General features: G+C 34.5%; 1 protein-coding gene across 4 annotated transcripts in view; it reads left to right on the top strand.

The window, feature by feature from the left end:
• Window positions 1-27,095, top strand: part of LOC106709595 (teneurin-m) — a 204,466-nt gene that overhangs the window by 46,408 nt on the left and 130,963 nt on the right. For all 4 annotated transcript variants that reach the window (XM_014501423.2, XM_014501424.2, XM_014501422.2 and 1 more), the window contains one exon: window positions 16,462-16,671. In XM_014501423.2, coding sequence (XP_014356909.2) covers window positions 16,462-16,671 — 210 coding nt within the window. The remainder of the gene's footprint in view (window positions 1-16,461; window positions 16,672-27,095) is intronic.

Genomic DNA, 27,095 nt, shown 5'->3' with positions numbered 1-27,095 from the left:
AAGGCAAATGTAATGATTGTAAAATTCTGGTATCTGTTTAAAAGAAGGCCACAATAAATTACAACAAGAAAAACCGGTGCTAGATTTTTAAAGGCTAATTTCGCGTGATCAGAGTACATTAGTCTTGCAACACAAACAGAACGTTCGGTATCAGACTGACCTGCGGAGTCCGGAACCTTTTTCTCATTAAAGAGCGGAGTGCCACTTCCGAACCGATAGTGGATATTCCCACGATCATTTAAACGACTAACCGGCCTAAATTAGAATCGTTTACTGTCTGAATTTTCCTTTTATCGCTTTTAGAGACATTTGAACAATTGATATCGATGACCTTTTTAACTTATAAATTTCGAAGAAGATAAAACCGCAGTAGCCCGATTTAGCTGATGTTAAATAATGGCTTATAGAGCTAGTCGAATGGCGGCGGTGCTGCAAAATCAAACTACATTTAAATACGATTTTGAACCTTTCTCTAAAACTTTAATATTGTGATTAATTCAATTGCCTTAATGTCACAATCCTGATAGATACAAAGTCCATACACGTTATTAGCACTTTAAACTAGGAGCAGAGATTTAGTTTAGCTTTTTCTTTTATAAATGCTTAGGAAAAGTCTGCCAAAGTTCATAGCGGAAAATCGTACTTTCATCTAAAGCTTTAAGGCTCAATAACTTGTGTCGTCGCGATCACAATTCGCCTACATAATACCGGTAGGCTAGCCCCTGAAAATGGAAGGTCCCGACCATGTACTCCACAATGGCCTTTAGCGTTTACTTTTTAAGTTTGAATTTTGCCTGCATCAAATACACGCCCAAGATAATCTTGTTCGGGAGTCATTTTTGACCAATTTCCCTCGGTATTGAAAAATGTTTTATAGAAGCTGACGTCACAAAGTCCTCTCCTACCTTTGTACGTTGCATTTTGCTCGCTTTGGCTCTGTTTTCTATTCGATGCCGGCTTCGTTGCCATTATTTGCTTCCGAACGAGCCGACAATAGAACCTTGTAAATTTATGCGAGCAACTTTCGTCTTTACACAATTATTCAAACTAAGCTTCGGGCGTTCTTAAGAGAAATTTTCTCTGTGAAATTAATTACAATAAATATCAACACAAACACCTGAACCTCTGCTTGTTTTGAAATTTCCCGTCGACGGATAAAGAACGGCGTTAAACAATTTCATAACGTAACGAAAACGTTCTAATCTTATAAGAAATATGAATACGTGAAAAAAGTAAAATAGTCGACATTGACATTTTTATAATGCCACTGCCATATTTGGTCTTGTTTTGTGTTCAGTCGTAATATTTTTTCGTACAACTTAAAACAAATACAATGGAATGTTTATATTTGGCAGAGACAACGCATTTTAATACGAAACAACTGCATTGCGATAGCAAATTGAATAATGACCACACCTCGGCGCTGCAGAGGCGACGCTCGCAGAAAAACGACAGGCAAAATTGCAACTGCAAACGAACGAGAGGGTACAGTTAAAGCGATAACTATTTAATTGTTCATTAATTACTGAAACGATCGAATCAATTCTCTCGTTAATCGAAAACTTTTTCACTCGACTGTACTCGATTTTTAATTTATGCTCGCCTTTCCAACCTTTCTAGAGGAGGAGCGCGTAATATTGGAATTAATTTGATTCTGATAAAATTTGAGTAGGAAACGATTATTTTGTTGTTCAATTCTTTTAGAAGAAAGGATTAAAATTTTGGATTTAAAAAACTTGAGAGGTGTCAAGGGACACCCGGATGGAACGAAGTTCCTTTCAATTAATTAGTGAAGGAACCAATGTTTATTCTATGAATAAAAAACTTAAGTCTTCACAAGAAGTACATTTTATTTCTATGAATTTTTGTTATATATTGTCACGTCGTTGCCATGGTGAAGTAGCGCTCATTCGTCGTTAACATACTTACTATGGCAAAAAGTGTCGTGACAACTTTTCGTAAGATTTTTTTCCGTCTAGCCCTCTTTCATAACGCACGATAAGGAACTTCGTTCCAAAATTATATTTTAATTCGCACGCTTATTTTAAATTAATGTTTTAATAGTAAAAACTCCACAGCTTTATGTTGTTGACTGTACGCTCTATTTACGTTGTCTGAACCATGGAACATATGCGTGCATTTAAACAAGAGATGTCTATCATCGAGCTAAGCAATGACGCTTGTCTGTTGTCAATTATTAAATAACACATGTCACTCGGCTTCATAATCCCTAACGCGCGGGCATTAGGCGATGAAAAGCTAACAAGCTTTACAAACCACGGGGATGGCATGACGGCATAAAGCTAGGTTCACACGAGGGCAGAACAGAGCAGAGCAATAGACATTACAGTACTATTAACATGTGAACGCAGACGTCGAGACAAACCTGTACTAGCAGTACTTTACTGTCTATTGCTCTGCTTCACTGTCCCTCGTGTGAAACTAGCATTACGGTCGCACACGTGGCGACAAACGATCGGTAAAGGGACTCCCGTAAATCAAATGAGTGATCTAAATACGTCATCGAAACAATAAAGATGGCAGCTGATAATTTCGAATTTTAAGCTCGCACTGGCAATAAGAAAGCGGGTGATACACAGGGAATGGGTCCCCGAACGGCCGTTACCGGGGCGCGGAATAACGTCGCATTTTCACTGGCATTTTGATAAGGAACGGCTTTTCCCTGTCACGTTGTCTTCGTAGTAGATTATGAATTTGCACCTGTGTATCTTTAATAATTTTTTATATTCGTAGCACCCATATGATTTTATCTAATCGAGGTAAAAGCAGAGGTTTCTATCTTCATACATATCTAGTATTCAATTTTAACAGGCTGACAAATAATTTATTTTTAATGGGATGATTCAAGAGCGTGTTGAAGTTCGAACTTAATTATTTCTCTGGGTGGTTGTTCTATTCTAGTTTTACTCAAAAATAAATCTTTATCCTGAAATACTAAATTAATTCTAAAGTTTTTTACGCTTGTTACTCGACATTCAAACGACTGTATGATGAAACAAAATATTTTCCGAAACTAGGAAAGTAATAAGAATCTTTCAAATTTGTGAACCGTGACATCAAACATCGAGCAACACTACAAAGTGGCCGGAGTCAAAGAGCTCGTTATGAATGAACTCGTTCCCTTGTAATTTATACACACTTACTCGTAAAAGGTACAATGCGTTCACAGATGCCATTGTGAGCGATGGACGAACGTAAACCACACATGTTCCTCTATTTCCGAACTGATAATATTAGTGATGTGAACCGTCAAATAGAATTTTTAACGGCCCTCAAAAAGCAACATGTTTTCAATTTGAATGTATGTTTTTTCTGCGTGTTACCAGCCAACTATTTTCTTATGAATCGATTTTTGTGATATTATAAAAATAAATAATAATAATTTACACAATATTAGCTATCTATAGCGTCATGGTCTGCAACTTCTGAATTTTTAGGCAAATAGTTTTGTGTTCGACGACCTCTTAATTATTATATGTGTCAACAACTACAATACGGTATCATTGTTCTATAAGAATAAAAAAAACGATACATAAATGAATGAAATAAGCAATTCAGTTATAACGTAACTATAACGTGTTATTCAAAACACAGCACTAGTAGAAATAGAGACATAAAGATAACTTCACGTTCGTATTTTGGTCCTGCCTGAGATATGCGACGATTTATTGTTTAAAACGCGACAAAAGTTTTTTTAAGTACGCTTTTAGGTGCTCGGCTCACTCGCTTTCAATTCTGTATTTACGACTCTGCCTTTATACCCGTAGTTGGATTTGGAGTAAACTTTTGAACGACTTAAATCGTCTGTCGAGAGCTATCTTCGAAAACGTATATACGTTAATAGCATACTAAATTTTAAGTGCAATTGTTTATAAAAATATATTCCATCACCGTGGGTGTTCATTTTTTGAAACAAAAAACTAAATAATACCGAGAACTTAAATAAATATTACCTTACAAATATTGTAGGTCGCTAAAAATTTCTATTTGATCATAGTTACATAATTATATTAGACTAGCGACTTCGTCTGCGCGAAAATTAAAATAAAAAACTAATAATAAATATAGCTTATGTCACCCGCGGATATTGTACCTTCCTAACAGTGAAAGAATTATTCAAATTGTTTCAGTAGTTTCGGATCGACAAACAAACAAACAAATCATTTCTCTTTAAGTATAGTATAGACGATAAAGTAATTTAGAAATAAAACGAGAACGAAGTTGGACATTAATAGCTTTTTTTTTTCAATGCAAACAATATTCTTGTCCTGTATTCAATTCGATTTATAAATAGCATAAAATATTAGCTTTTTCATTCAAATTTATTTACTGCCACAAACTAGCCATCAGCTACCACCAGAATTGTGTCAATGCAGTCTAAGAATATATTCCGGGAAGTAAAAATACGAGATCGCCTCTAAAGAGTCCCCCGATCCGCCTACGTATCTCCTATCCAGTCAATGTAGACCTTTATCTTAAGCTATTTAATCTGCGCCTTGGGGTCTGAATACAACGGTCAATTATATGCCCTCTATTTTTACTTCTATTTATCAACGCTTTATCTCGCCACCAACGCTGCTTACCCCCATACATATCGGCGTTATGATATTGACACTTTACTGTGTAGTCCTATGGGATGAGTTCAAAACTTTATGGTGGGCCACGTCACTTGTCACAGTTTATGGGCACCCACCATAGCGGCGACTTTTAGGTCTTTTATCTACCATGTCTCATATACATATAAAACGAAACCGATGTTTATATGCATAGGGGAAGTATATTTGGTATATATAGCCAGTTGCAGGGTTCTACACTGATCACAGTATATATATTTCTAGGTTGTAAGTAAGTATTTATACCTACGTATGTTTCTACTACAATCTAATGTGCAAAAAATACTGTAAAATGTTTAATTCGGAACCATTTCGTGTGTTTCGGTTATAATAGTCCGTTATGTAAACATTTACATATGCTAAAGTAAGTAATAAACAGTTAAAATATCCATTAATGCGGACTTTACTAAAATATTCTAGTAAAAGGGAATTTAGAACGTTTTACACTAATTTTATTTTCTCTAATTTCTGTACAAACTCCGCATACGTTGGCGCTAAGCGGTACACTACATCGACTACTCTCGTATTACTAAAATGTTTGATACAATTCCTACATAATTAACCGTGTGACCGCCGGCTGCGTTAGGCTACAAATTAAGGCAAATTTGTGCAATATTTAAAAGCATTTCATGAATTTAAATGGTATTAAATGCGGCCTCATTATTATCATGAAATGTGTGCAAATATTTTGTATCTAAATGTTTCTTTTAATAATTTATGTATTATTCGATCAATACGCGAAAATATTTAATTTTGGAATGTCGTAATTTTGTCTCCAATCTTACTAATATTATAAATGCGAATGTTTAGATGGATGGATGTTTGTTTGAAGATATCTCCAGAACAGCTTAACGGATTTTGATGAAATTTGGCATAGATGTAGATAATAAACTGTAAGAACACATAGGCTACTATGATTTTTTTTAATTCCGCGCGGACGGAGTAGCGGGCGTCATCTAGTTATATTGATAATAATTTAGATCTTGATGGGTACAATCATGTTCTTTACTACGGCTGCCAAATTATGAATTGGAACGAAAAACTGTCTTCAATATAATTTATTAAACTTGAACTGAAAGTACATCATATGTAAAAGGTTACTTATAAAATTTCTCTTAATCAATTTTGATCAAAAAAAATTCTAAATTAAATTAAAATTAATAGAGCAAAAAACATAGAGCTGTTACATACGTTCACATCATTAACACAACACGATGCGTAATCGTTCAAGCTTCAGTAATTTTATTCCTAATTATTCCGCGGATTCGATTGGTGCAGAACAGAGCGCATTGGGAACAGCGGGCTTGTATTTTGGGCTGGATATAAATTGGTAATGTGGCTTCGGTCGGCATCCGATGATTAATTGACCCGATCTGACCTCACAATTACTTCAATTATTTACCTCCGGCTTACTGCTACTGCGCCATTCGATAACTTCTTCTTTAATTTGAATTACGACCGTTACTACCCTTGTTGTAACTAATTATGATCGACTTTACATCGGTTTGTTTCAATTTAGAAATTTGATATTTGTGGCATTTTTGTAATTCAAAGCTTTATATGACCGAATTTATTTCTGTGAACAGTGAGCATGAATATTTAACGTCATCGTCAATTATCTCTAAATTAGTTTAAGATTTTTGGTGTACTTTACGTACGATAGGGGGCGCTGCACATATTTTGTTACAAATCTCGTCGATGACGACACGATGGCTTTTGTCACAAAAATTCTTGCTAGGTCCAGTAATTAACTTTAAGCAAGTGTAGAAATAAATGTAATTCAAAAATCGAACAATGCCAACGTCATTACCGATTTTCTCTTACTATCTTAAGATATTACTAATCGAACATTTATGTGAAAACAACAGTTTTTTTATATTATAAGGTGGCAAACGAGCAAACGGCCACCTGGATTCGCCGCAATAGCGAGGCGACCGTTGCCCATAGACATCCGCAAATTCAGATGCGTTGCCTACCTTTAATTAACGGAGAAGGGGACGCACAGAAAGAGGATATTTCTCCTTCCTATGCGTCCCCTCTTCCGCCAAATCCACTTCCCCTTCCCATCCTTTCCTATAAAGAAAAGGATGGGAAGGGAAAAAGGACAAAAATAAAGAACATAGCCATTATATTAATTAAGATTTAAAAATAGATAAATATCATGTTTACATTTAGTATTTCTGAGTTGTACAATATCAATAGAAATTAATCGAATATAATAGACTATAGAGGGACTGTATCACACGAACGTATCGATCAAAAGATAACTTGAACGTTTAAACTTTCAACTTTATTCCCAGAGATACGATCTAAGTTGTTCGGAACGATTTCAGAATGACTACGAAGATTTATTTAATTCAATTTAAACACTTTGTCTCTCCTTGTTTGAAGTTAAACCGGCGACTTGTATTTATCTCGAATTGAAACATTAATTTGGCGTGTGTGCGTAAACATAAGGCTATATTGCCAACATTACAGGGCACCCACTCTCCTTATTTCCTCCAATTTGTAAGGCTCGAGCTTATAATTAACTAAATTAGATTTTGTTCAAGTTAATTGAAACGTTATTCAAGTTTAAGGCATCAAATTTCAAGAAAGACGACATAAATTAATGTAAGATTTAATTATTAGAAGATAAACAATTTGTTTAATTCACGATTACTGTTCAAAATAATGATAAAGTGGACCAAGCTGTCCACTTTATCTGGATAATTTTAAAAAGATAAAAACTACGGACTTAACTGTCAAATCACATTGATATAGGTTAGAAAGATCAATGTTAGCTGAAATGCTATAAAACGTATTACGCAATAATTTGAAATAGTTATGTACGATAGATGTGATCACATACAATATAATGAGATCATTATTAGACAAGTTGAACAAATTAACAAGATGTAGTCTACCGATCTACATAAAGCTCTAAAACATCACTTTGATGTTAGATCATTTGAAACATAAATAAGACGTCTAATTAGCGGAGTGATAAGCGGATCACAACAGTTTTCGGTTAGTTCTTGTTAATCTATTGAGTTGGTGATTGATGCTTCAAACACAACTGACGGCATTAAGGTTTGTTTGCATTGTTTATGAAGCTATCTGAACCGCTTAGCGCCATATTTGAACAAATATTGGCATTCAATGAATTTAGCATATTGAGTTCTTTTTAAATTGTTGAAACTTTGGAGAGACATTATTATGTACTAAATAAAAATGGCTAATAGACAAAAGACACTCATATTTACTAGTTTTAGTTTCCTATGTCTCTAGAGTCGTGCGTTGCACGTCTTTACCCTCAGTGTGAGGCATCACGACCGCGAGTTCAGTCGAGATATTCTAACTTAAAATTCAAACTTTAACATAGTGTTATTATATTTAAATAATTCCCTTTGATTTTGACAATTCATTATACCCATTGTCTTATGTCACTATTCAAATTAGGTAATTAAGATCATTCTACTGAACAGCCCCGAAACACGATAAATTAAAACTTCTCTTACCCTAGAGAATAAATCTTGAAAGTCCAAGTTACCCATTGCAATGACATAGGCTCGGAGTGGCGGCCAATCCTACTCCCTCGAGTGGCATACCGCCGCTCTGCAGCCAGTTTGACGCCATATGCGTTCATCACACTCATATAAAAGCGTTAATCCAAAAACATTTTAAACAAATCGAATTCTTATCATCAAGCCATAAGGTCAAGTTTCAAATGAATCAAAACGTCGAGGGTCGGTGTTGGTATGGGGTGAAGTCCCAAAGGCGACCTACAGCGGGCTCTCATCATTTCCCCATTGTCTCGTTAGACAAAAATCAAAAACAAACACTCGCAGTTGGGATTTTTGGATCTAAGTCCAAATGATTCGCGATGATTGTGCTGATCGCTCTTACTTGTTTATTTGGTGTGTTGCGGCCAATTGTGCCCCCGGGATTATATGTCTTTGTGATATTACGAATGTATCAATAAAGACAACTGGCTGTTTATAAAGGGTTAGTTACTTTATTACTTAATCGACTAAATGACTAAATCAGAATTTTAAAAATAATCACTTTTTATAAAAAAAAGTGGCAAACTGACAACCGAATTTGCCGAAATAGCGAGGTGAGAGTTGCCCATAGACATCCGCAAATACAGATGCCTATCTTTAATCAACGGAGATGGGGTCGCACAGAAAGGATATTTTCCCTTCCTATGCCTCCCATCTTCCGCCAAATCCACTACCATCCCATCCTTTCCTAATAATAAAAGAGTGATAAGGGAAAGAGGACTAAACTTAGGCTTCCGGTATCACACTCATCAGAGGAAACGCGGAATTGCTTCCTATTCACGCCTGTCTTCTGTGTGGTCGTGGTATTTCACCGGTCGACCGGCCCATTCGTGCACCCAACAAATATTGGTGTTGCGGAATCTACTACTTTTAAAACATAAGTGTTAGCAAACAAAAGGAAGTAACGCAATTAATAATTATCTTGGTAACAATAGACCCTATTAAGTCCATTACGACGTTATTGAAACTCTATGATCAAAAAGAAACAAAAAAAAATGTAATAACTTTGCTTTTAAATTTTGACTTTCGGATGCCAATTAAATTATTCATCTCATTTAGAGTACAACTTCACAAATGTCAAGGTACCTCTTTAATTATGTTAAAATGAAAATTATTTCCGATTAATTTAACAAAAATCGAATTGTTTAATTCATATGATGGAATTAGTAAGCAATTAAGTAACTAAATATGATCTGTAACAATTAACTTTGACTATTTAAAAAATACTACCGTTTTTATTTTTATTTTTGCATGTCATTTATTTAAGAATTTTTTTATCGTAAAATGGAGAATAGACAAGCTCTTTACTGACTCGTTCAATATTTGTATGTGATTCATCGCCTCTATGTATTGAATTACTAGTGATTTCTTCGTACAGATAAATATAATTTCTCGTTGGAATATTGCGTTTGCTATAGTGGCGCGTCGCCGCCGCACGTGATCACAATACCAACAGACCGCGTTGTTTCAGCCTCTCTTTTATGTCTATCATTTATTCTTCCGATACGCGAACGTCAGCATTTGACAACTACAGTTCATACCGAATAAATTTTCGGTGAAATTGCTCGACTAAGATTGAGTTACGACTGTGGACGGCGCCTTTCGACTCGGCTGTTTTGCTTGGGCTCGACAGATTTATCGTTTGGATGTATTTTTACAACGTCCACGTTTTGCAAACACGCCTAAAGTGAAAACTTTTCGAATAAATATATTTACTTGTGCAAAAAAAGATATAAAACAATTTCACACTGAAGTAATCATTTATACTACTTTCATGCTAATAAAAACGTTCAGCTTTTTCATCTTGAAGCCGCTGTGAGTAAAACGATGAAGTTCAAGCCGTCCTCAACCTTAGCCCTTTTTATTAATATCAGACAGAGCATTTTAATTTTAATAAAACTGAACTCCGGCACGCCCGACCTATTTGTCAACCTTCTTTACTTTTGCTGGCATGAAATCATACACTCCGCATAACAGTCCCTATCCACAAGAAAAGCAATCGAAAACGTTCTTTTTTATTACACTTCTAAGAGATAAATTCGATTGTTAACTCTGCAAACGTATAGTATAAAATGTGAATTTGTCGCGACCCAACGAGTAGGATTTAAGCTTTTCTTCTAAAGTAATAAAGGTGTGTTTTATTTGCTCAGCGACAGATTATATTCGGGATTTGGATGGCGAAACACGTAGGTACGCCATCGCTCATGTGACAAATTTGTACGTTTGCCTTAACGCGGGGCATCGTGTTTAGAATATTGTATGAACAGGTACAATTTAAAATCTTATAGATTTACATATTCAATTTACTGTAAGTGATTTTAACGAATCAGATTTAACCCATCATCACGACATACTTTTTTATCATAGATACAAGGAATTACTTCTTTAAAATAAGCTTAGATTACGTATACAATATCAAACTATATATTAACTCTGTTTCTACTCTAGGAATGGTGTACACAATATGTTTTTGTCTTTGATTTCTAGTCCACAGCAAAAAGCATTCACGCAATAATCGTGTTTTCTTTATTTTGGGCACATAACAGTTTTTAAGTTAAGTATATTTTAGTTACTTTTATAGCGATATAAGAAATTGTGATAGCCTATCTCCCCAGAGGCAGTCGGTTTGTCGGTTCGTTTGTGAGATTTTGTATGATTTAAACTGTAGTTTCTTTCTTTTAGTAACGAAGATCTAACAATACGTGCGTGAAGGGATTCGCGTTTATTTGTCGAATGTTTTCGCGGATTCTTCTCAGAGGTTACCCCTTACAGCTATAGACGTGATTTTGCTACGAAAGCGACTTGCCAATTGTATATTTATGAGCTCACTATTTTGTCGAATTGTATTTTGCCGTAATTCGATTTTGTTGTAGCCGAATTTTGTTTTTGCATATTGTAGGAGCTCGGATTAGAATATTTGTGTTTCTTTTCAGTTTTTTCACATGTCTAAACACCGCTACAATCTCGTTCTGCTTTCTATCTGGGATCCTCTCGTTTATTATTAATCAGCTTTTTATTATAATTTAATTATATAGAGTAGCTATTATTATAAAAGTATGTTTATCGATATATAACTTTAAACTTCCGTGGTTGTACTGATATACTTACTGGTCGTAAGAAACGAGTTCCTTATTAAGATTAAGCTCTTTGAGCTTCCAATATTTAACACCAGTCAGCCCGTGACCATGGCACATGCAACTGTGCCGAAACATTGGGAACTCAGATAGATTAATTGAGGTAAGAATCCCGTTTCAAAGATATCCATATCAACTGCATGTGAAAGTATATCAAAACTATTAACTGTCTGCAAAGCTACTAAATAGTATATATGTAACTTAAAGTTAACAATCAAGTTAGTTCTACCTTAGTGCTATTAATTTATTTACAGGGATACAAAAAGTTTAAAATAAAATACGTGACATATCTGGATACAAATTATGTAAAACTAAATTGAATTGTATCTTATAAAGTACTTCGAAAAAAGTACAATTGTAGATAACATTTCAATTGTACGTATAAACTTTAATCAATGTGCACCTCAATATAAACGTGTATTTCGCGCCAGCTGAATTTAAAAAGAACAAAAGTTTGAGAGAATCGTGGAAAAGAATTTGAAAGGCATGAGGTAAAGTCACCTTCGTTCGCGGTATTCCAGTTAGAAAAAATGTCTTATATTTTAACCTCACGACGGGTTCTACCAATGGATGAATTTGTACAAATAATAGACTATTTGTTAATAAAAAATCTGTTTGTATGACACTTAGGGGTAGAATTAAAATTGATGACACCCCAGTCGTCAAAATCGTTTTAGCCGTTTAGACTACAACAGGTGGTCACAAAAATTACCGTCCTGAGTCAGTTCAGTAAAATCTTTTTTTTTTATTTATCTCTTGTGGTCGTCTTAACTATATCATAGTATAGAATGCGCTATTGTTACAACATTTATAGTTTTATGGCATACAAGACATATATTATCGTTTTAGAAGAGGAATAAGTACCGCCAGTGAAGCTGACTGTACGCAGCGCACCGCATAGCTGCAATGCGGAGCGCTGCGCTGTCATTATGAGAGGCCTGCTCTCTGCACTCGCCACACAGGGAGTTTCGTTTGGCAATAAATAAATAACACCTTGCGTAAATATATATTGTACCAAACTTTAAGTATAAAAAAACGATTTCTTTAATAGGACTATCCTTATAATCATTATCAGCTCACTATAGTCCTCACTGAGGATCTCGGAACATACCCCAAGTTAGGGGTGACTAAGCCATAGTCAACAATGCTGACCCAGTGCGGGTTGACTTCACTCATATAATTAAGTTTCTTCTCAGATATGTGCAGTTTGCATCACGATGTTTTCCTACACTGTAAGAACGCCTTATAAAGCGACTCAAAAATTAAATGCGCAGTTTTATTTGACACAAAAATAAAAGCAATACTGATGAACTGATTCAGGCAACGTGTTATTAAATTACAATAAATTACATTTGTTTTTATCTCTTTGGTTTTAATTTTAGAACATACTTTGTCATCACGAATAGAACATCATAACCGTAGCTGCCGAAACACTTATCCCAAAACATGCTGGACACCCTTTTGAAGAAACTGATATAAGTTTTTGTATGGGTGTTCCCCACCCAACAAATGGAAAGACGTTCGTGTTCTTATGACTCATCTTAGAATGGCAAAGCATAAAATTAACAACTACGTAATTGTTCAAATGCCAAACAATGTTATAATTATTAAAATTGACCGGTCATCGTTTATCAGCGCGGATATCCTGGGCCAGGCTATCGCGCCTTATCACCACTAGAGGAAACAGTCCCTGCTTTTATTTATGTTAGTCCCCTTCGCCCACGCCTCATGTATCGGATTCTAGAATATCCACAAGTTTGATTCGAATTCCGAATATTTGCGTTTTATTCAGTTTCGCGTAGCGTAATGCGTAGCGTTATGGTTATGTAAAATTATTTCCTTATGAAGTTCTAAACAAGGGAAAGTGGAAAGTGCTCTAAGTAAGTTGTGTGTAATTGATATTTCGGATTGTTTTCACTATAAAATAGGTAAATATTTTTATACATATTTTCGATTAATTACAAAACATGTCCATATAAGATTTAGCAAGTTCATGTACTAAAAATGGAACTTTTATAGATTTCAATCCATTAATACTATGTTTATAACACCAAAATCTTCGTTCAAAAAATATTGTTATCTCAGTTCTGTTAAAGATAATGACAGGGGTGTTGATATGTTTTATACAAGGACTTAAGCTTAGAAACCCACAGTTAGTTTTCTTATCTTAGGCGATCATTAAGTAGGATATCGTAGAGGAATGAACTAGTAGCGGCTGAGCGTTCTTAAAGGGACGAGCGAAAACTTTTTAATTTAATGCCTAACATCTTAAGAGGCTTTGCTTAAAGGATTCGAAAAAAATAGTTTTGATTGCACCTCATTACAGGACTACATAATTGAATATGCAGATTTCATACAGAAAAATGTTAAAAGCAAACATTAAAAAACAGAATACAGACAAGTGGCATGCACTTCACTATAAAGTACTTTATTCCTTTTGTCATAGTACATATTAGAAATTAGTTTAAGATAAAGTAATATCCTAATAATCCAGTCTATAACTCTCCTAAGTTACACCTAATCAAATAACCACAAAACTTATTCAATGCGATAATTAAAGACACAGTCGGAGAAACCCTTCACAAAGGAGATCCAAACAAAAAGGACAATGAGCTCGTTAGAGAATTTTTGCCAAACCTCCCCCAACGAGTCGAGTGGACTCCAGTCGGAGACGGATAAAGAATGCTAATTGTAAATAGATTACATAAAGTCGACTTGAAGTTTTTAAAATACATTTTTTTCCCTTCCAGTACAAATACTTTTTCTAATCAAGTTACAAGTGTTTCTTAGATTCTAAATTTAATTTTCAATCCTTTACGCTTTATCAAAATAAATTCCGCTCTTCAAAGATAAAATTTACATACTTTTGGATTGTTTCAATCGCTACTTTTAGTTTTGAAACGTTTATTTCAAAGAGGGTAGCTTTAGTAGTGAAAACGAGTTCATTTAAATGCTATTTCACATTCGAGTAATTTCTATTTGCGTAAAAACACAAGTTTAGCGGCACAGTTTCAGGAATTTGGGTCGCAACTAAAATTCTACAAGTAGTAGAAGTTGCATGATAATTACTTGTTTTAACAATTTGTGTCTCAATTCTTTTAATACTACTTAAAAATGATAATAAACAGCCTACTGATATATTTGCAATAATGTCACAATGTAGTGTAACACTTAAAGTTACGAATATGAAAAAAAAAATTCTCATGAGTAATTGAAAATTTATCTCGTACGAAAAAGTCGTTGGATTCAAAGGTAACTAACTCTAATAATAATTATTTATAAAGGTATATATGAACGTAAAAATCTTAACGTATATGTAAAAAAAATGTCGCAAAGTCGACAGTCTTTCATTAAATAGCGAGCTTTTTGATACAGAGTTAAGCTCCGAGTATTTATTTGGGTTTCGGGAGAAAGGCGCAGTATTACTTAATAAAGGCCTGTGTACATCAAAGCCACGTACGGTGATTACAGGTAAATGAATATTCAGTCACATAGCTCTCATATTTTTCTCGTTTATCGTTGTTAAAAGTGGATATATTTTCTTGTACATTGTTTGATTTTTTCACCGCACATTATATTCACTTTGCAATAGATTAAAACGTGTGAATTTCTTCTATTTTGACAATGAGAACGCAATGCTTCGTGTATTTTCGATGGCCACTTGTAAATAAATAGTTGCTCTGTTTTAAACAACAAGTATCTGTTATTTATTTCTTTTATTTATTTATTTATTCTTTAGCACTCATATAAGTACAAGGAGGATAGAGAATGCCTAAAGGCATTCTCTACCAGTCATCCGGTATATAAGAGGAAAGTATAATTATGTGCAGGGCAGATATGAGTTAAAGATACTATTTTACTAATACTATATTATATAATACAGTAATATATTAGAAATAAATAAGTATAAATAAAATATTGTATATATATATTAATAAAACATTATATATGTAGAAGAAAAAGATTAAGATAAATAAAAACTCTAGATTAAAAAGTACAATAATAAGCAATAACAGCGAGAAGGCTACTTATGAATGGAGTCTCATAACATAGTGATGCCGAATCAGGCGCTTGAAAATAATTTTGGAGGAGGCTCTTTTAATGTTAGGTGAAAGATCATTCCACAGTCTAACAGCTGTCACAGAAAAGGATTTATCCAAGAAGGACAAGTGATGAATAGGCGCGGATAGTGAGAGATTATCAGAGTTACTTTGTTATTGTGTAAATCCTCCAACTAAAGGTTAACTGATAACATAAAATGTTGTTAAATTTATCAGGTGAATCGACTACCGTTTTCCTTAATATGAGTATATGTTTATTATCGACATGTTATTTAGAAAAATGGGAAAAAAAAGAAAGATAATTTCCATTGTATTCTTTATCATACACCGAAGCTTTATTATTTCTAATTACATCCGCTGTTCCTGCTTGGATTCCTTTTTGTGGCTTCCGCGCTTTTGTTATTTGTTTTTGATCGGGTTTCTTTCGATCTCTCGCAGGTAATAAGTAATGTACGAAACGATTTTTGTCAGAATCTCAAAATATATTTCTATTACGATATTAATGTTGCCATCTTCATTATATTATATTATTTTTTTTTAATTCAAATAATTTGTTTTAAGTTTATTGTTTCAAGGTTTTTTTAGTATCATATTATTATCGGATTAGTCTTCTTTGTTTCAAACATAATATCGAATATTTCTAAAGTTAACCGCATTTGAAACCACAGACTTCTTACTGTTTACGGACTTTAGAGAATATTATACGAATGTAGAAACCTTATAATCATAGCCATGACTTTGTTTTATAAAGGTCAGGATTTGTTTTCACGATATCATTACTATACCATTTTCAATCATTTCAACAGACGTAAACTTTAACATATACGAATTACAGTACTACACTAGATATGCGTAGTGTAGTTTGGCTATCATTAAAAGTCCTAATATCTTAAAGTAACAATGACCATGTTTTGCTTATTCAGTTACATTTGGTGGAGCATCTACATTCCATAGTGTTACCATGCTTGATGTGGTAAAGCGTAGTAGACTAAAACTTCTAGACACTGAGATCGAGGGAGCGCTCAAATTATTTCATCTGGCACCTCACACTGAATGGTGGTAAACGTACTTGTATTGCTTGTGGCAGGCCTGGGCCGACTGCAGCCGTACGGCTCTGGCAGCGGCTCCAGCAGCGGCAGCGGGCGGCGCCGAGGCCGCGCGCGCGGCTTGCCCCCCTCGCCCCCCTCGCCCGCCGCGCCCGCTACGCCCACGTCGGCCTCCGACAACGCCTCTGACGCCACGCTCACTGACTCCGAGCTGCCGCTCGCCAGGGATTCCACTCTGCTCGTACATAACGGTCAGTATTCTTTGACTTTAAAATCTATTAAACTGTTCAGGACATGGAAATGAACCTGAGCAAATAATATAAATAAGAAGGGATTCTGCAACATAATGTACCACAATCTCTTAATGACAGCTAGTTAAATGTAATCCTTTAAACGTGATCAGTGAACCTAGCACGAATATTTGTTACAATCGTCTCAACTCTCAAATAGGCCGTAAAGTACACCAAAAATCTAATACTAATTTCGACATAATTGAGGATGACGATACGAAGGCGCTTGTTCCTTTCTTTACTTGCTCATATAACAATGGAGAACAAAAAGCAATAAGTATCGAGTTGCCAACGCGAGAACGTTTGAAACGTATGATTGGAGAAAACAAAAGCGAAATAAAGATCAATTCCTATGAAACTCAAAGGACCATTGACATGTGAAGACTAGGAGCGTAACTGTAACGCCCGTGTTTCAAGGAACTCTTTCATTTTCCACAAAGGCACAGAAACATCCGGACATATGAGACGCGACTCGACGATACTTAGTTTGGAACAACTTTCATATTTTGTTGTACATTTTGAAACACCTACGGAAGGACAAACTTTGTTTATATCGAAGTCCTATCTAACTCCTTACTTATTCGTTTACATTTTGTTTGTTGGAAGACAATATTATAATTCTGTAGACGAAGCTTCTTTATAGCTAGCTAAAAACTATGGGAATCTCAACAGAAGAGTTAATCTTCTGTGTATTTCCTACTAATTAATCTATTTTCAACTTCTAAAAGTAGACGAAAGAATAAAAAACACATCGTGTGAATGTACCCTAACACACCTGTAAATCTTGATCAATTTCGAGAATGATCGAATTTTTATAGAGTGAATGAAAATTGAATCTGAAATCCAGAGAGTCCCGCTTTGAATTTAACCAGAAATGGAATCTAGGATTATTCGAAATTTCATTGAATGTAATTAAATTTAAGAATGTAAATAAGAGCGTCGCTGGTTTAGTACTTGACTTGTAATCTGCAGGTTCTGGTCTCAAATCCTGCCATGTACCAATCAGTTTGTCGATTTTTTATTTGCAAATGTACATCTATCTGAAGTTAATACGGTGAAAAAAACATCGTAATGCAACCTGCACATATCTGTGAAGTTCAAAAATATGTGTGAAATCATCCAACCCGCACTGGGCCTGCGTGGTTGACTGGCCTGGTCACTACTAACTTATGGTAGGCTCCGAGCCCCTCTGTGAAAATAAATTGCAGTCCTCAATACAGTCCAGAGTATTGAGATTGAAGCATTCGCCTTAAGATATGCCGTCTTATGTGAAGTAGTCAGAGACGGAGAACGTGTATAGAATATCGTGCAACCCTTACGTATGCATGTACATGACATATACATGATTCAAGATAGATATAGAAATTTCCTTTTAAATATTATAATACAACTTGAAATAACGCAATGGTTTATTGAATATTCTACTAATATTGCAATCCGGTCCTCGTTAATGTCATAGTCATATAACTGTGGTTATTAAAAAACTTTTCATCTAAAATAGGTTCCAGTAACAATTTGTTTTACATGTCAGAGATTTAAACGGTAATTGTATCTTGTTATACAAATGTTCGGAAAACATTACGGTTCCCATCGTTTTCAATGTTTCCAGTAACTTTGCCAACGGTTTTCGGGGACCCGTGTTTGTTTACGTTTAGTTTTTGGGTCACAAATTAAACTATCGTTGCTTTTATATGTCGTTTAGCGGAACATCCGTCCAGCGCCGCACGGCTTGTACGTCTGACCTTTTGTTTACCAAATTTATTTTGTTTCCCTCGAATATTTCGGGATAATTTGTAAGGGTATAATTAAAGTGGTGTTTAATCTTTAATTTCGGGTCTAGTGACATTAGTTTACTTCATTTTATGCGGCGCCTTCATTAAAGTAAGAGCTTTAATCCTTAGATCCTTGTTTCTCGTGTAGTTTATATGTTTATTTGAGACATTAGTATACGCATCTTTAGCTTTAATAATATTGAATATGAGTGGGATCATGTTACATCTGCTTTATATAGATTTTTTATTTTTTTATTTACCAATATGTTCTTCTAGATTATGTTCTACATCTATGCTAAATTTTTGTGTATGTGTTCTGGAGAAAGCTCCTAACAAACATCCAAACTTTCGCATTTATAATATTAACAAGAAGATTTCCAAAGTAAAATTTATTTATTTCGATAGTAATTTTCGTTGACTTTCATATGTTTACTTACTATTTTAGATCCACTGTCTTATTTATGACTGACTGAAACCGTAGTTCGAGAGAACTCTTGGAGTATCGTCGTCGCGCCTAATTGATATCGAAACCACCAACATAAATCGAAATGACCTCAAATACTTCACACTTTAATGGCGACTATACTCAAATGGATTCTAATTTTATAAACAAAACTCCCATATCACAGATCGTCCGGATTCCCGTCGTAAACGAGCGACAACTCGTAAAATGGCTGCCGGGCGGCGAATGTGTTAAACAATTTGATATGCGGTAAAAGCGACGTTTTTATACCGCGATATTTCGGTAGGCATACAAGTGTCGCCTTTAATTGCCTCCATTAAAAGAATGTTTGTGACGCACCGTCGAACGATAGATGGATTTGAATGCGTTCCTTTTTACCAAATAAACTCTTACATTAGCTGTCTCTATCAGCAATACGAGGTAGAAAGAGAGAAGCGATGTTTGTAATGTCGAACGACAATACGTCCCGGAAATTCGTTAAGGACTGTAGCGACGCTTCGTTAATTTTTTACGCATGTTTGTCTAATGAATGAATGTCTTTAAATTTCCATATGTTCTTTGTATGTTTAGGACTACTTGTGAAGAATCTGTAAGTTGGTCTGTTTTCAAATAATGCTTTTATTGCTACTTGGTTGTGAAGATTCTACTGGAAGTCAGCAATAAAAATTTCTTCTTCATTTGTTAAAACAGGCCTTTACTTTTTATAGGAACTAATACTGAACACGTGTTTTCTGTTTTCTTTTTTATTTAATTCGCGATTGTAGTTCGTTTGCCAATTCGCATACCCATAAATATATATGTTATTAACGAGGGAGCCACACTTTCTCATCTCGATTATTGTCTTACACCCTCAAATTGTGGAATTAAGGTTTCGTTATTCATCCGTCAAGAGAAAACCGTAAAAATTCGTTCACTCAAAGCGCCCCATAATCCTGAAGACGGATATCTCAAAGTTGCAGACGGAGCGGAATAATCGAGGTTGTGAACACTAGAAAAAAGTATAATTCGTCACTTAATCCGAGACGCCGTGTTGGGGGCTCGGTAGTAACAAATATCCTACATTACACGTGACTGATGCAAGTGCCACATTTTAGTACCTCGAATTTTGACGTAGAAAAAGCAAAGTTTTACGTTCATGGGAAATGTGTATGAAGGGCGTATCTACCTACTATTATACTTACTTGTGCTTTTTATTTGTTTTTGAGAAATTCACCCCATTGCATTGGGAGTAAGAACACAATTTTTATTTTCACATATCGCCAAAGAGTATTTGCACTATACTTACTGTTTGTTGGGTTGGATATTTTTGATCAAACCTCTATGTATTAGGTGCTTAACGGTACTTTTAAATCGGTAATTTTTATGAAAAATTTCACATCATCTTAAATACACAATTGTCAGTTCAAAAGAGCATAAAACCTATGTATGAGGCTTCTTTAAAATCGAAATAAATGGACATGAAAGAATCAACACTTTAACTTACCTACACATATATTTGAAAAACCATTCCGTTATTAAAGTAATGACTCTGATCTAATCTTGTGCATACTATTTGCTTGTATCGATATTAATAGTAAGAAGCGCGTTGCTTACGGAGCGAGTAAGCAAAGGCAAAGCGGCTCGGATCGCGCTCAGATCCTCCTCGGCTTGCTCCAACACACAAAGAGGTTCGTATCAGTCGCGTTTGATAGCCCAGAAAATATACAAGCCTCTTGAAAGAGCAATCCTTTAATACTAATTGAATCATAATTCCGAATGCGGGAGTTTCTTTTTATGTAAAGCTCTCGGTCCGCGAAAACTCAAAGCCTCGAGAAATAGGAGCATGAATAATCTTGAGCGTTGAAAGTCCGCGGACGAAGGAGTCTTGTGTAATCGGGATTAAAATCTATTACGTTTTATTTCCTTTTATACCAATAGCAGTTCTTTTTTGTAGCAATTTGCCGAATTATATAGATTCTTAATGGATTTTCTTGCTTTTTATTTACAGAGAAATATAGAGATTTTTTCTAGGTGATAGTTAACAGTCGTATGTAAGTTGTACATAGTAATAGATAGCACTAGCATAGTTTCGTTTTGTTAGTTTAGGTAAATAATATTTTTAATCTGTTCTAGATGCTTCGGTGAAATCAAAAACAATTTGACGGGGGCACAGGCTGCGCGAGTGATAAATCTCCAAGACAATTTCCGAAATTTTTCTATCTCGTAGATTTATACAGTAGCGTACGTCTCGCGCAAGAAAATCGCACCTACAATTCCATTATCGATCCCTATTCCAGTACAATTTGCGCCGAGCGCGAGCAATTTTCAAACTTAAATGAAAATAACGGCGACAGTGTTAGTGAAGTGCGCCTTGTTCGTAAAAATTATATCACTTTTAACGGCACATACTCCTTTTATAGTTTGACTTTGTCTACAAAGTCCAACCAAACAACTTCAAGTAACAATGTTTAAATAGCTTTTGAAAAACAAAACGTATAATACAAATAATATTTGTTATAAAATTCAACATTTAGATATTGTTTTGTTTGTTATCTTTAGGACTCATCGTCTCGTCCCTTTGTTTTGTTTGAACAAAGTCAGCCATTGCTCTATGTTTTTGCGAACATATTAATATAAAAGAATATTTCATTAAATAAAATCCCATTATAGTTGATTAATATTAACTTAAATTTTAAAACAAAACGATTCTAATACAAAACTAACGAAAGATTATAGGATTTTATAAATGTATAATTTTGTGACAATTAGTCCTACAGAATGTATTAAAACATCACTAGCACCTTTCATAGCTACAAAGAGATTCTTTCAAAAACGGTCAGAAAAGTCACGTAACGCTCCTACCTCCATCATCACAGGTTGTTGTTAATTATAGAAAACATTTATTAACTATAATAAAAAAACTCACTATTGAATTTCACCATAAAGCAAAAAAAGAATTGTGCAAAATAGAGTAATTAGGGAGCAAAAGTCTGTAGATGACGTTTGTTCTAAAATAAAATTAAAAAAAAAAAGATATTCAGTCGCTGGTTTGTTTAAGCGTCTCTCAACTCATCAATCGTTTTGTGACGTCACTCGCAAGCCTCGTCTTCAAATGCTCTTTGTTTTCCTTTAAAATTTTATTTTTTCATTTTATTCCCGTATCATTGAAATTGAAAAATCAGATGTTTAACAAAGCTTCTGTACCGGCTGTATTCAATTTTAATCCAAATAAACCAAATCGTTGAATAAATACGTTACAAAATATTAATTTCGTAATCCCCGAAAAATGCCTTTGTTCGGCTTTATGATTGAAATGAGTCCTTCAAAAAAATGTAGAGTAAAAGCCGGGATATCAAACATTTTTTTCAATAATAAAGAATTTAAAAAGCTCATTTAACAAATGTACATATTTAATAATACTCGGCGATTACTTTATAATAGAAAATAACATTTCATTTTTTAAACTATAACTTTTGAACAAAACATTACTTTATTTTTGTGCGTGTTGTTGGTAATACTGTCAGGTTGCAACTGTGCATATAATACTAAAGGCTGGTTATGACATTTTGAGCACCAATATACCAATATTGGCGTCATTGGTTTTCCATTTACGCCTTAAAGCTATTGAGCGGCCATTGTTGTGTCGACCGAACGCACCGCCGCCCAATCGCTAACTGGTATATATTTTAATAAAAGACAATGCCTTTTATTTGGGCTAACGGATAAATTGAGAATTATCGGCCGCCGAACGTTGTAACGAAATCATTTTCTTAACTTAAATATTATTTTACTTTCAACGTATTAAATGTATTTTATTAGATGACGTTCCGTTTAGTGACAGAAAGTGAGTAAATAATTTGGTACAGACCTTAATAATAGCAAAATGTATTATTCAAATACGAAATGTCTATAAGTAGATATGTGTAAACATTTAGATATATGTACATTGTACATTTATAAACATTACCAAGTCTAAATTTCGTACTCGTTTTCGTGGAAATTATAGACTAACGAATGTAGAACGTTTCCCCTGAGATAACAGGTTTTCTCTGAAAATCACAAAAAAAAATAGTTTTGGCCAAAGCTTCGTATGGTTGCCTACTCTCTCGTATCATTTTGTTTCCAGAATCTAAAAATATAAATACTTATTTAAAATAAGGAACAGTTTTCAACAATTTGTTAAGACTCATATTTGTTAAGTAAAATAAACCATTAAATAAACGCCTATAGAGGTGATGAGAGAAATGTATCTGAGTCAGTTATTTGTTAAGCAAAATTCATTCATAACATACTTTTAGAAAACTCTCAGTATTTTTTTGTCGAGGTCAAAACTCTGTAATAAGTTACGACAACATAATGTAACAGATTTAAGCCGCTCTGTACTCACAACAAAAGGAAAGTAAGATTTCAGGAAAATGCGCAATTCTTTGCGACATAAGAAATTTCCTTGTCACCCGTAAAGTTATATTTGTCGCTTCAATGATCATTATTGCGATGTTATTTAGGCTCGCTGGCTTAAACGTGAACCGCAAATATAAGTTGGTATTGTCTGAACAAATGGTAGGGTCCCCTCTTCTTCTCAGAAGGAGGCAAAGTAAAGTTTTTGAGTGTTATATATCGCTTGAGATCGCAGCCAACTTGGGAGATGAAAATGAATTACATGTCACTTTTATTCTCGCCTTGATGTTTACATTAATTGTCTTTTAGCGTTGAATGTTTTCATTGATATATCTTTTTGTATTTTTATTGTTATTTTTAATAATCGAAAATCATATTTAGATATACTCGTATAGATAAGACAGATCTTCTTGTTGCTTAATTTTCGTAAGAAATAGTCGTATATAGAATACATTTATACTATGAAAAACGTGGTACTCGCGTACTGTCAATGTTTTTGGTCTGTGTTTTTTTTTATAAGAGATGGAGGCAAATGAGCAGCGTGAACACCGAGGAATCGCATATGCGTTGCCGACCTTTGACATGGTGATATGCTCGCTTCTTAAAGGACCCTAATTCGTAGCGATTTGGAAATACTGCCGAAAACAGGTCATTCCACTATGCGAAGTAGCAAATTTCGTGAAAACCGCACGGTTGTAGATTGCCAGTCATCGAGATGGTGTGGATGGAATCTGGTGGTCTGTCGTGTCCAATTGTTCCAAAAAAATCTTCTGAGCACAACCCGTGGTAGATGCGGTAGAAAATGCAGAGGGAACTAACATCCCTCCGCAACGCTAGAGTGTCGAGCCGATCAGTAAGAGTTCGGTTATTGACGATTCGAATCGCTCTCGGTTGTAAGCGGCCAAAAGGAAGAAGCTGGTACTGGGGTGCTCCCGCCCAGAGATGCGAACAGTATTCCATGGGAGGCCGAACTTGCGCCTTATACAGATGATGGCTGAATTTTTTTAATTCTGTCTAGTTTTTATTATCTTTAACTGATATAAGTTAGCAGACAGCTTACTACCTTAAACAAGTCGTACGACTTAGAACCTGAAATGTTGCGGTACTGAATTAAAATCAAATTCAGGCCGTACAACAGTAAGTACCACCGCTGAAAATTCTCTGAAAAGAAGTTGTTAACAAAAATACCGCCCAGCCGCCTGCGGGCGCGAGATAAGGAGTGGGATCTGCTGTAAACACCCGGCGAGCAACTGCTCACACTGACGTCAACATGTTATAACAGAATAGCGGTATAACCAAATATTTAACTTTTACAATATAACATTCGATATAGTATTAAAACTAACTGTCGCCCCTGAGTAAAAAATAAAGAATTCTTCCAGGTTATGTTCTACACCTGTGCTAAATTTCAACGAGATTCATGTAGAAGTTCTAGGGATATTTTCTTATAAACATCTATCACTTCATCCTGCCTTTCATGCAAACATTCGCATTTATAATTTAAGTAAGATTTAATTCCAATACCTAATAAATAAATAACAGCCAAAACTAGCACAAAGTAGAAGAGTCCTCGCGTTTTGCACTTAGTAAAAGATATAACTAAAATATCAATTCTTTCTTACTTTTTCCTTACAAATTATTGTTCATCATCTAAGTAAAAAAAGAATAGTTTTATCAATACATAAATCATCATGCTTTAGCCGAGTTCCTTGAAGCAGAAAGATGAAAAAATGTCGTATGTACAAGATTCGGCTAGTCGCTACAGTTTGTAAATTGGGCCATACGTACATAAGTATTTGCAACCGGTGAGCGGAATTCCTAAAGATTGGTAAGTCGGGAGGCGGCGTTTCAAAGAAAACGTGTATTGATGAGTTTAATTAAACCTCGTATTTTGTTAGTCCCGGCGAATACGCGCCGGCTCTCCCGAGTTTGTCGGGAACTTGTTAAGAAAGCTCGCGTCACGGAAATTTCAATTACTTGCCACTTATTATGTTTATTTTTAAGTTACAAGTAACTTAAATGTATTCAAGTCTAGCAAATTAGTGAAAAACATTGATAATTTTCAACTAAAACTAAATACAGAATAATATGCTTTAAGAAATATTAATCATCGGTTTTCAGAAATGTAAAAATAGTTAACGGAATTATTTTTATATTTTTCAACGTGATTTATTGCCACTTTATTTGTACAATAATTTTATGTCAGTAAGTATTAGTATTTTAAAATATTGTTTTTGTGCTTATGTGTTAAATTACATTGTTATTCTATTGTTCTCAATATAAAGTTCCTGTTTTAAATATTCAAAATTACACCGTACTAATATTATAAACTAGCTTTTACCCGCGACTCCGTCCGCGCGGAATAAAAAAAATAGAAAAAGGGGTAAAATTTATCCTATGTCCGTTTCCTGGTTCTAAGCTACCTGCGCACCAATTTTCAGTCAAATCGATTCAGCCGTTCTTGAATTATAAATAGTGTAACTAACACGACTTTCTTTTATATACGAGTATATATAGATAGATGCGAATGTTTAGATGGATGGATGTTTGTTTGAAGGTATCTCCAAAACGGCTTAACGGATCTTGACGAAATTTGGCACAGATGTAGAACATAGTCTGGAAGAACACATAGCCTACTTATCACGTTTTTTTTTTATTTCGCAAGAACGGAGTCACGGGTGACAGCTAGTATATCATAAATTGAAGAAGGAAATTCGTATATTCTTTTTTGTATTATCAAACAAAAAGTTGGTATTTACTAAGTGGAAATTTAAAGTAGGATATTATAGAAATATTCCACTGCGTCCCAACGACTCTTTAAACGAACCGTTAATTTTATAAAACATTTCAGATCCTCAGCTCGAGTGCGGTTTGTTTTTGGACAACCCGAAAATGGTAAACGAATCCTGTTTGTGACTTTTATTACGATCCACTCGATCCCTTAGTATGTCGTACTCCCCAAATTTTACTCAGCACAATATAAAATATAATCATGCGTACCGAAAAAGAAAAAAGTTGCCAACCTATGTTTTCAGTTGGAATATAACATCGTTATCTTCAAGAGACCACGTAAGAATAGGCGAATGTTAAACCTATAACTTGAATTTGTTTTTGATTAGTGAAAAGTTTAATATTTTATTGACTTACCCTTTATAGCATCTTTACTAAACAAAGCTTGGATAATATTAATGCAATGAAATCCTTACATGTTAAATTAATTTCTGATGTTATGTGCCTATAAAAATTTTGTCAACTTTATTGTTGTCAGGGGATAAGTAAGTCGACCACACATAGTAAGCTGACACCTCAGCCACAGACTCCTTGTCCCTCCTCCCCCATGGAGCTGCACTGTGAATGCATCATAACAACTAGTGATGTAACAATCATAGTGTGATATTTTTATTTCTTTATTTTTCGCACTATCATGTAAGTGTTAGGTTGACTTTACAAAATTGATTTTTTTTACATAAAATACCGAATAAGTTGTTCATTCTTTTTTTCTATTTTGTTGTTATTTGTTTTGACAAATTAAAATTTGTATTTAAATTTTTTGACGTATATTATTAAAAAAGTAATAAATTCCTGAAACAAGTAATTCGTCTTTATAACTTCTATAGTTTTCTTTACGCCATAAAGCAAGCAGATTTTTTTCCATGTTTACATTTCTCGACACGTATAATTCTATCGATGACAATAACATCACTAGAGGTGTCACAAACAATACGCCCTCATGTCGCGAGCAGACTGCGCGTGACAAAACATTAGCAACCAGC

The sequence above is a fragment of the Papilio machaon genome, chromosome 5 (assembly GCF_912999745.1).
Source record: "Papilio machaon chromosome 5, ilPapMach1.1, whole genome shotgun sequence".
NCBI classification, from domain to species: Eukaryota; Metazoa; Arthropoda; class Insecta; order Lepidoptera; family Papilionidae; genus Papilio; species Papilio machaon.
This window is presented reverse-complemented; position numbering and strand designations above follow the sequence as displayed.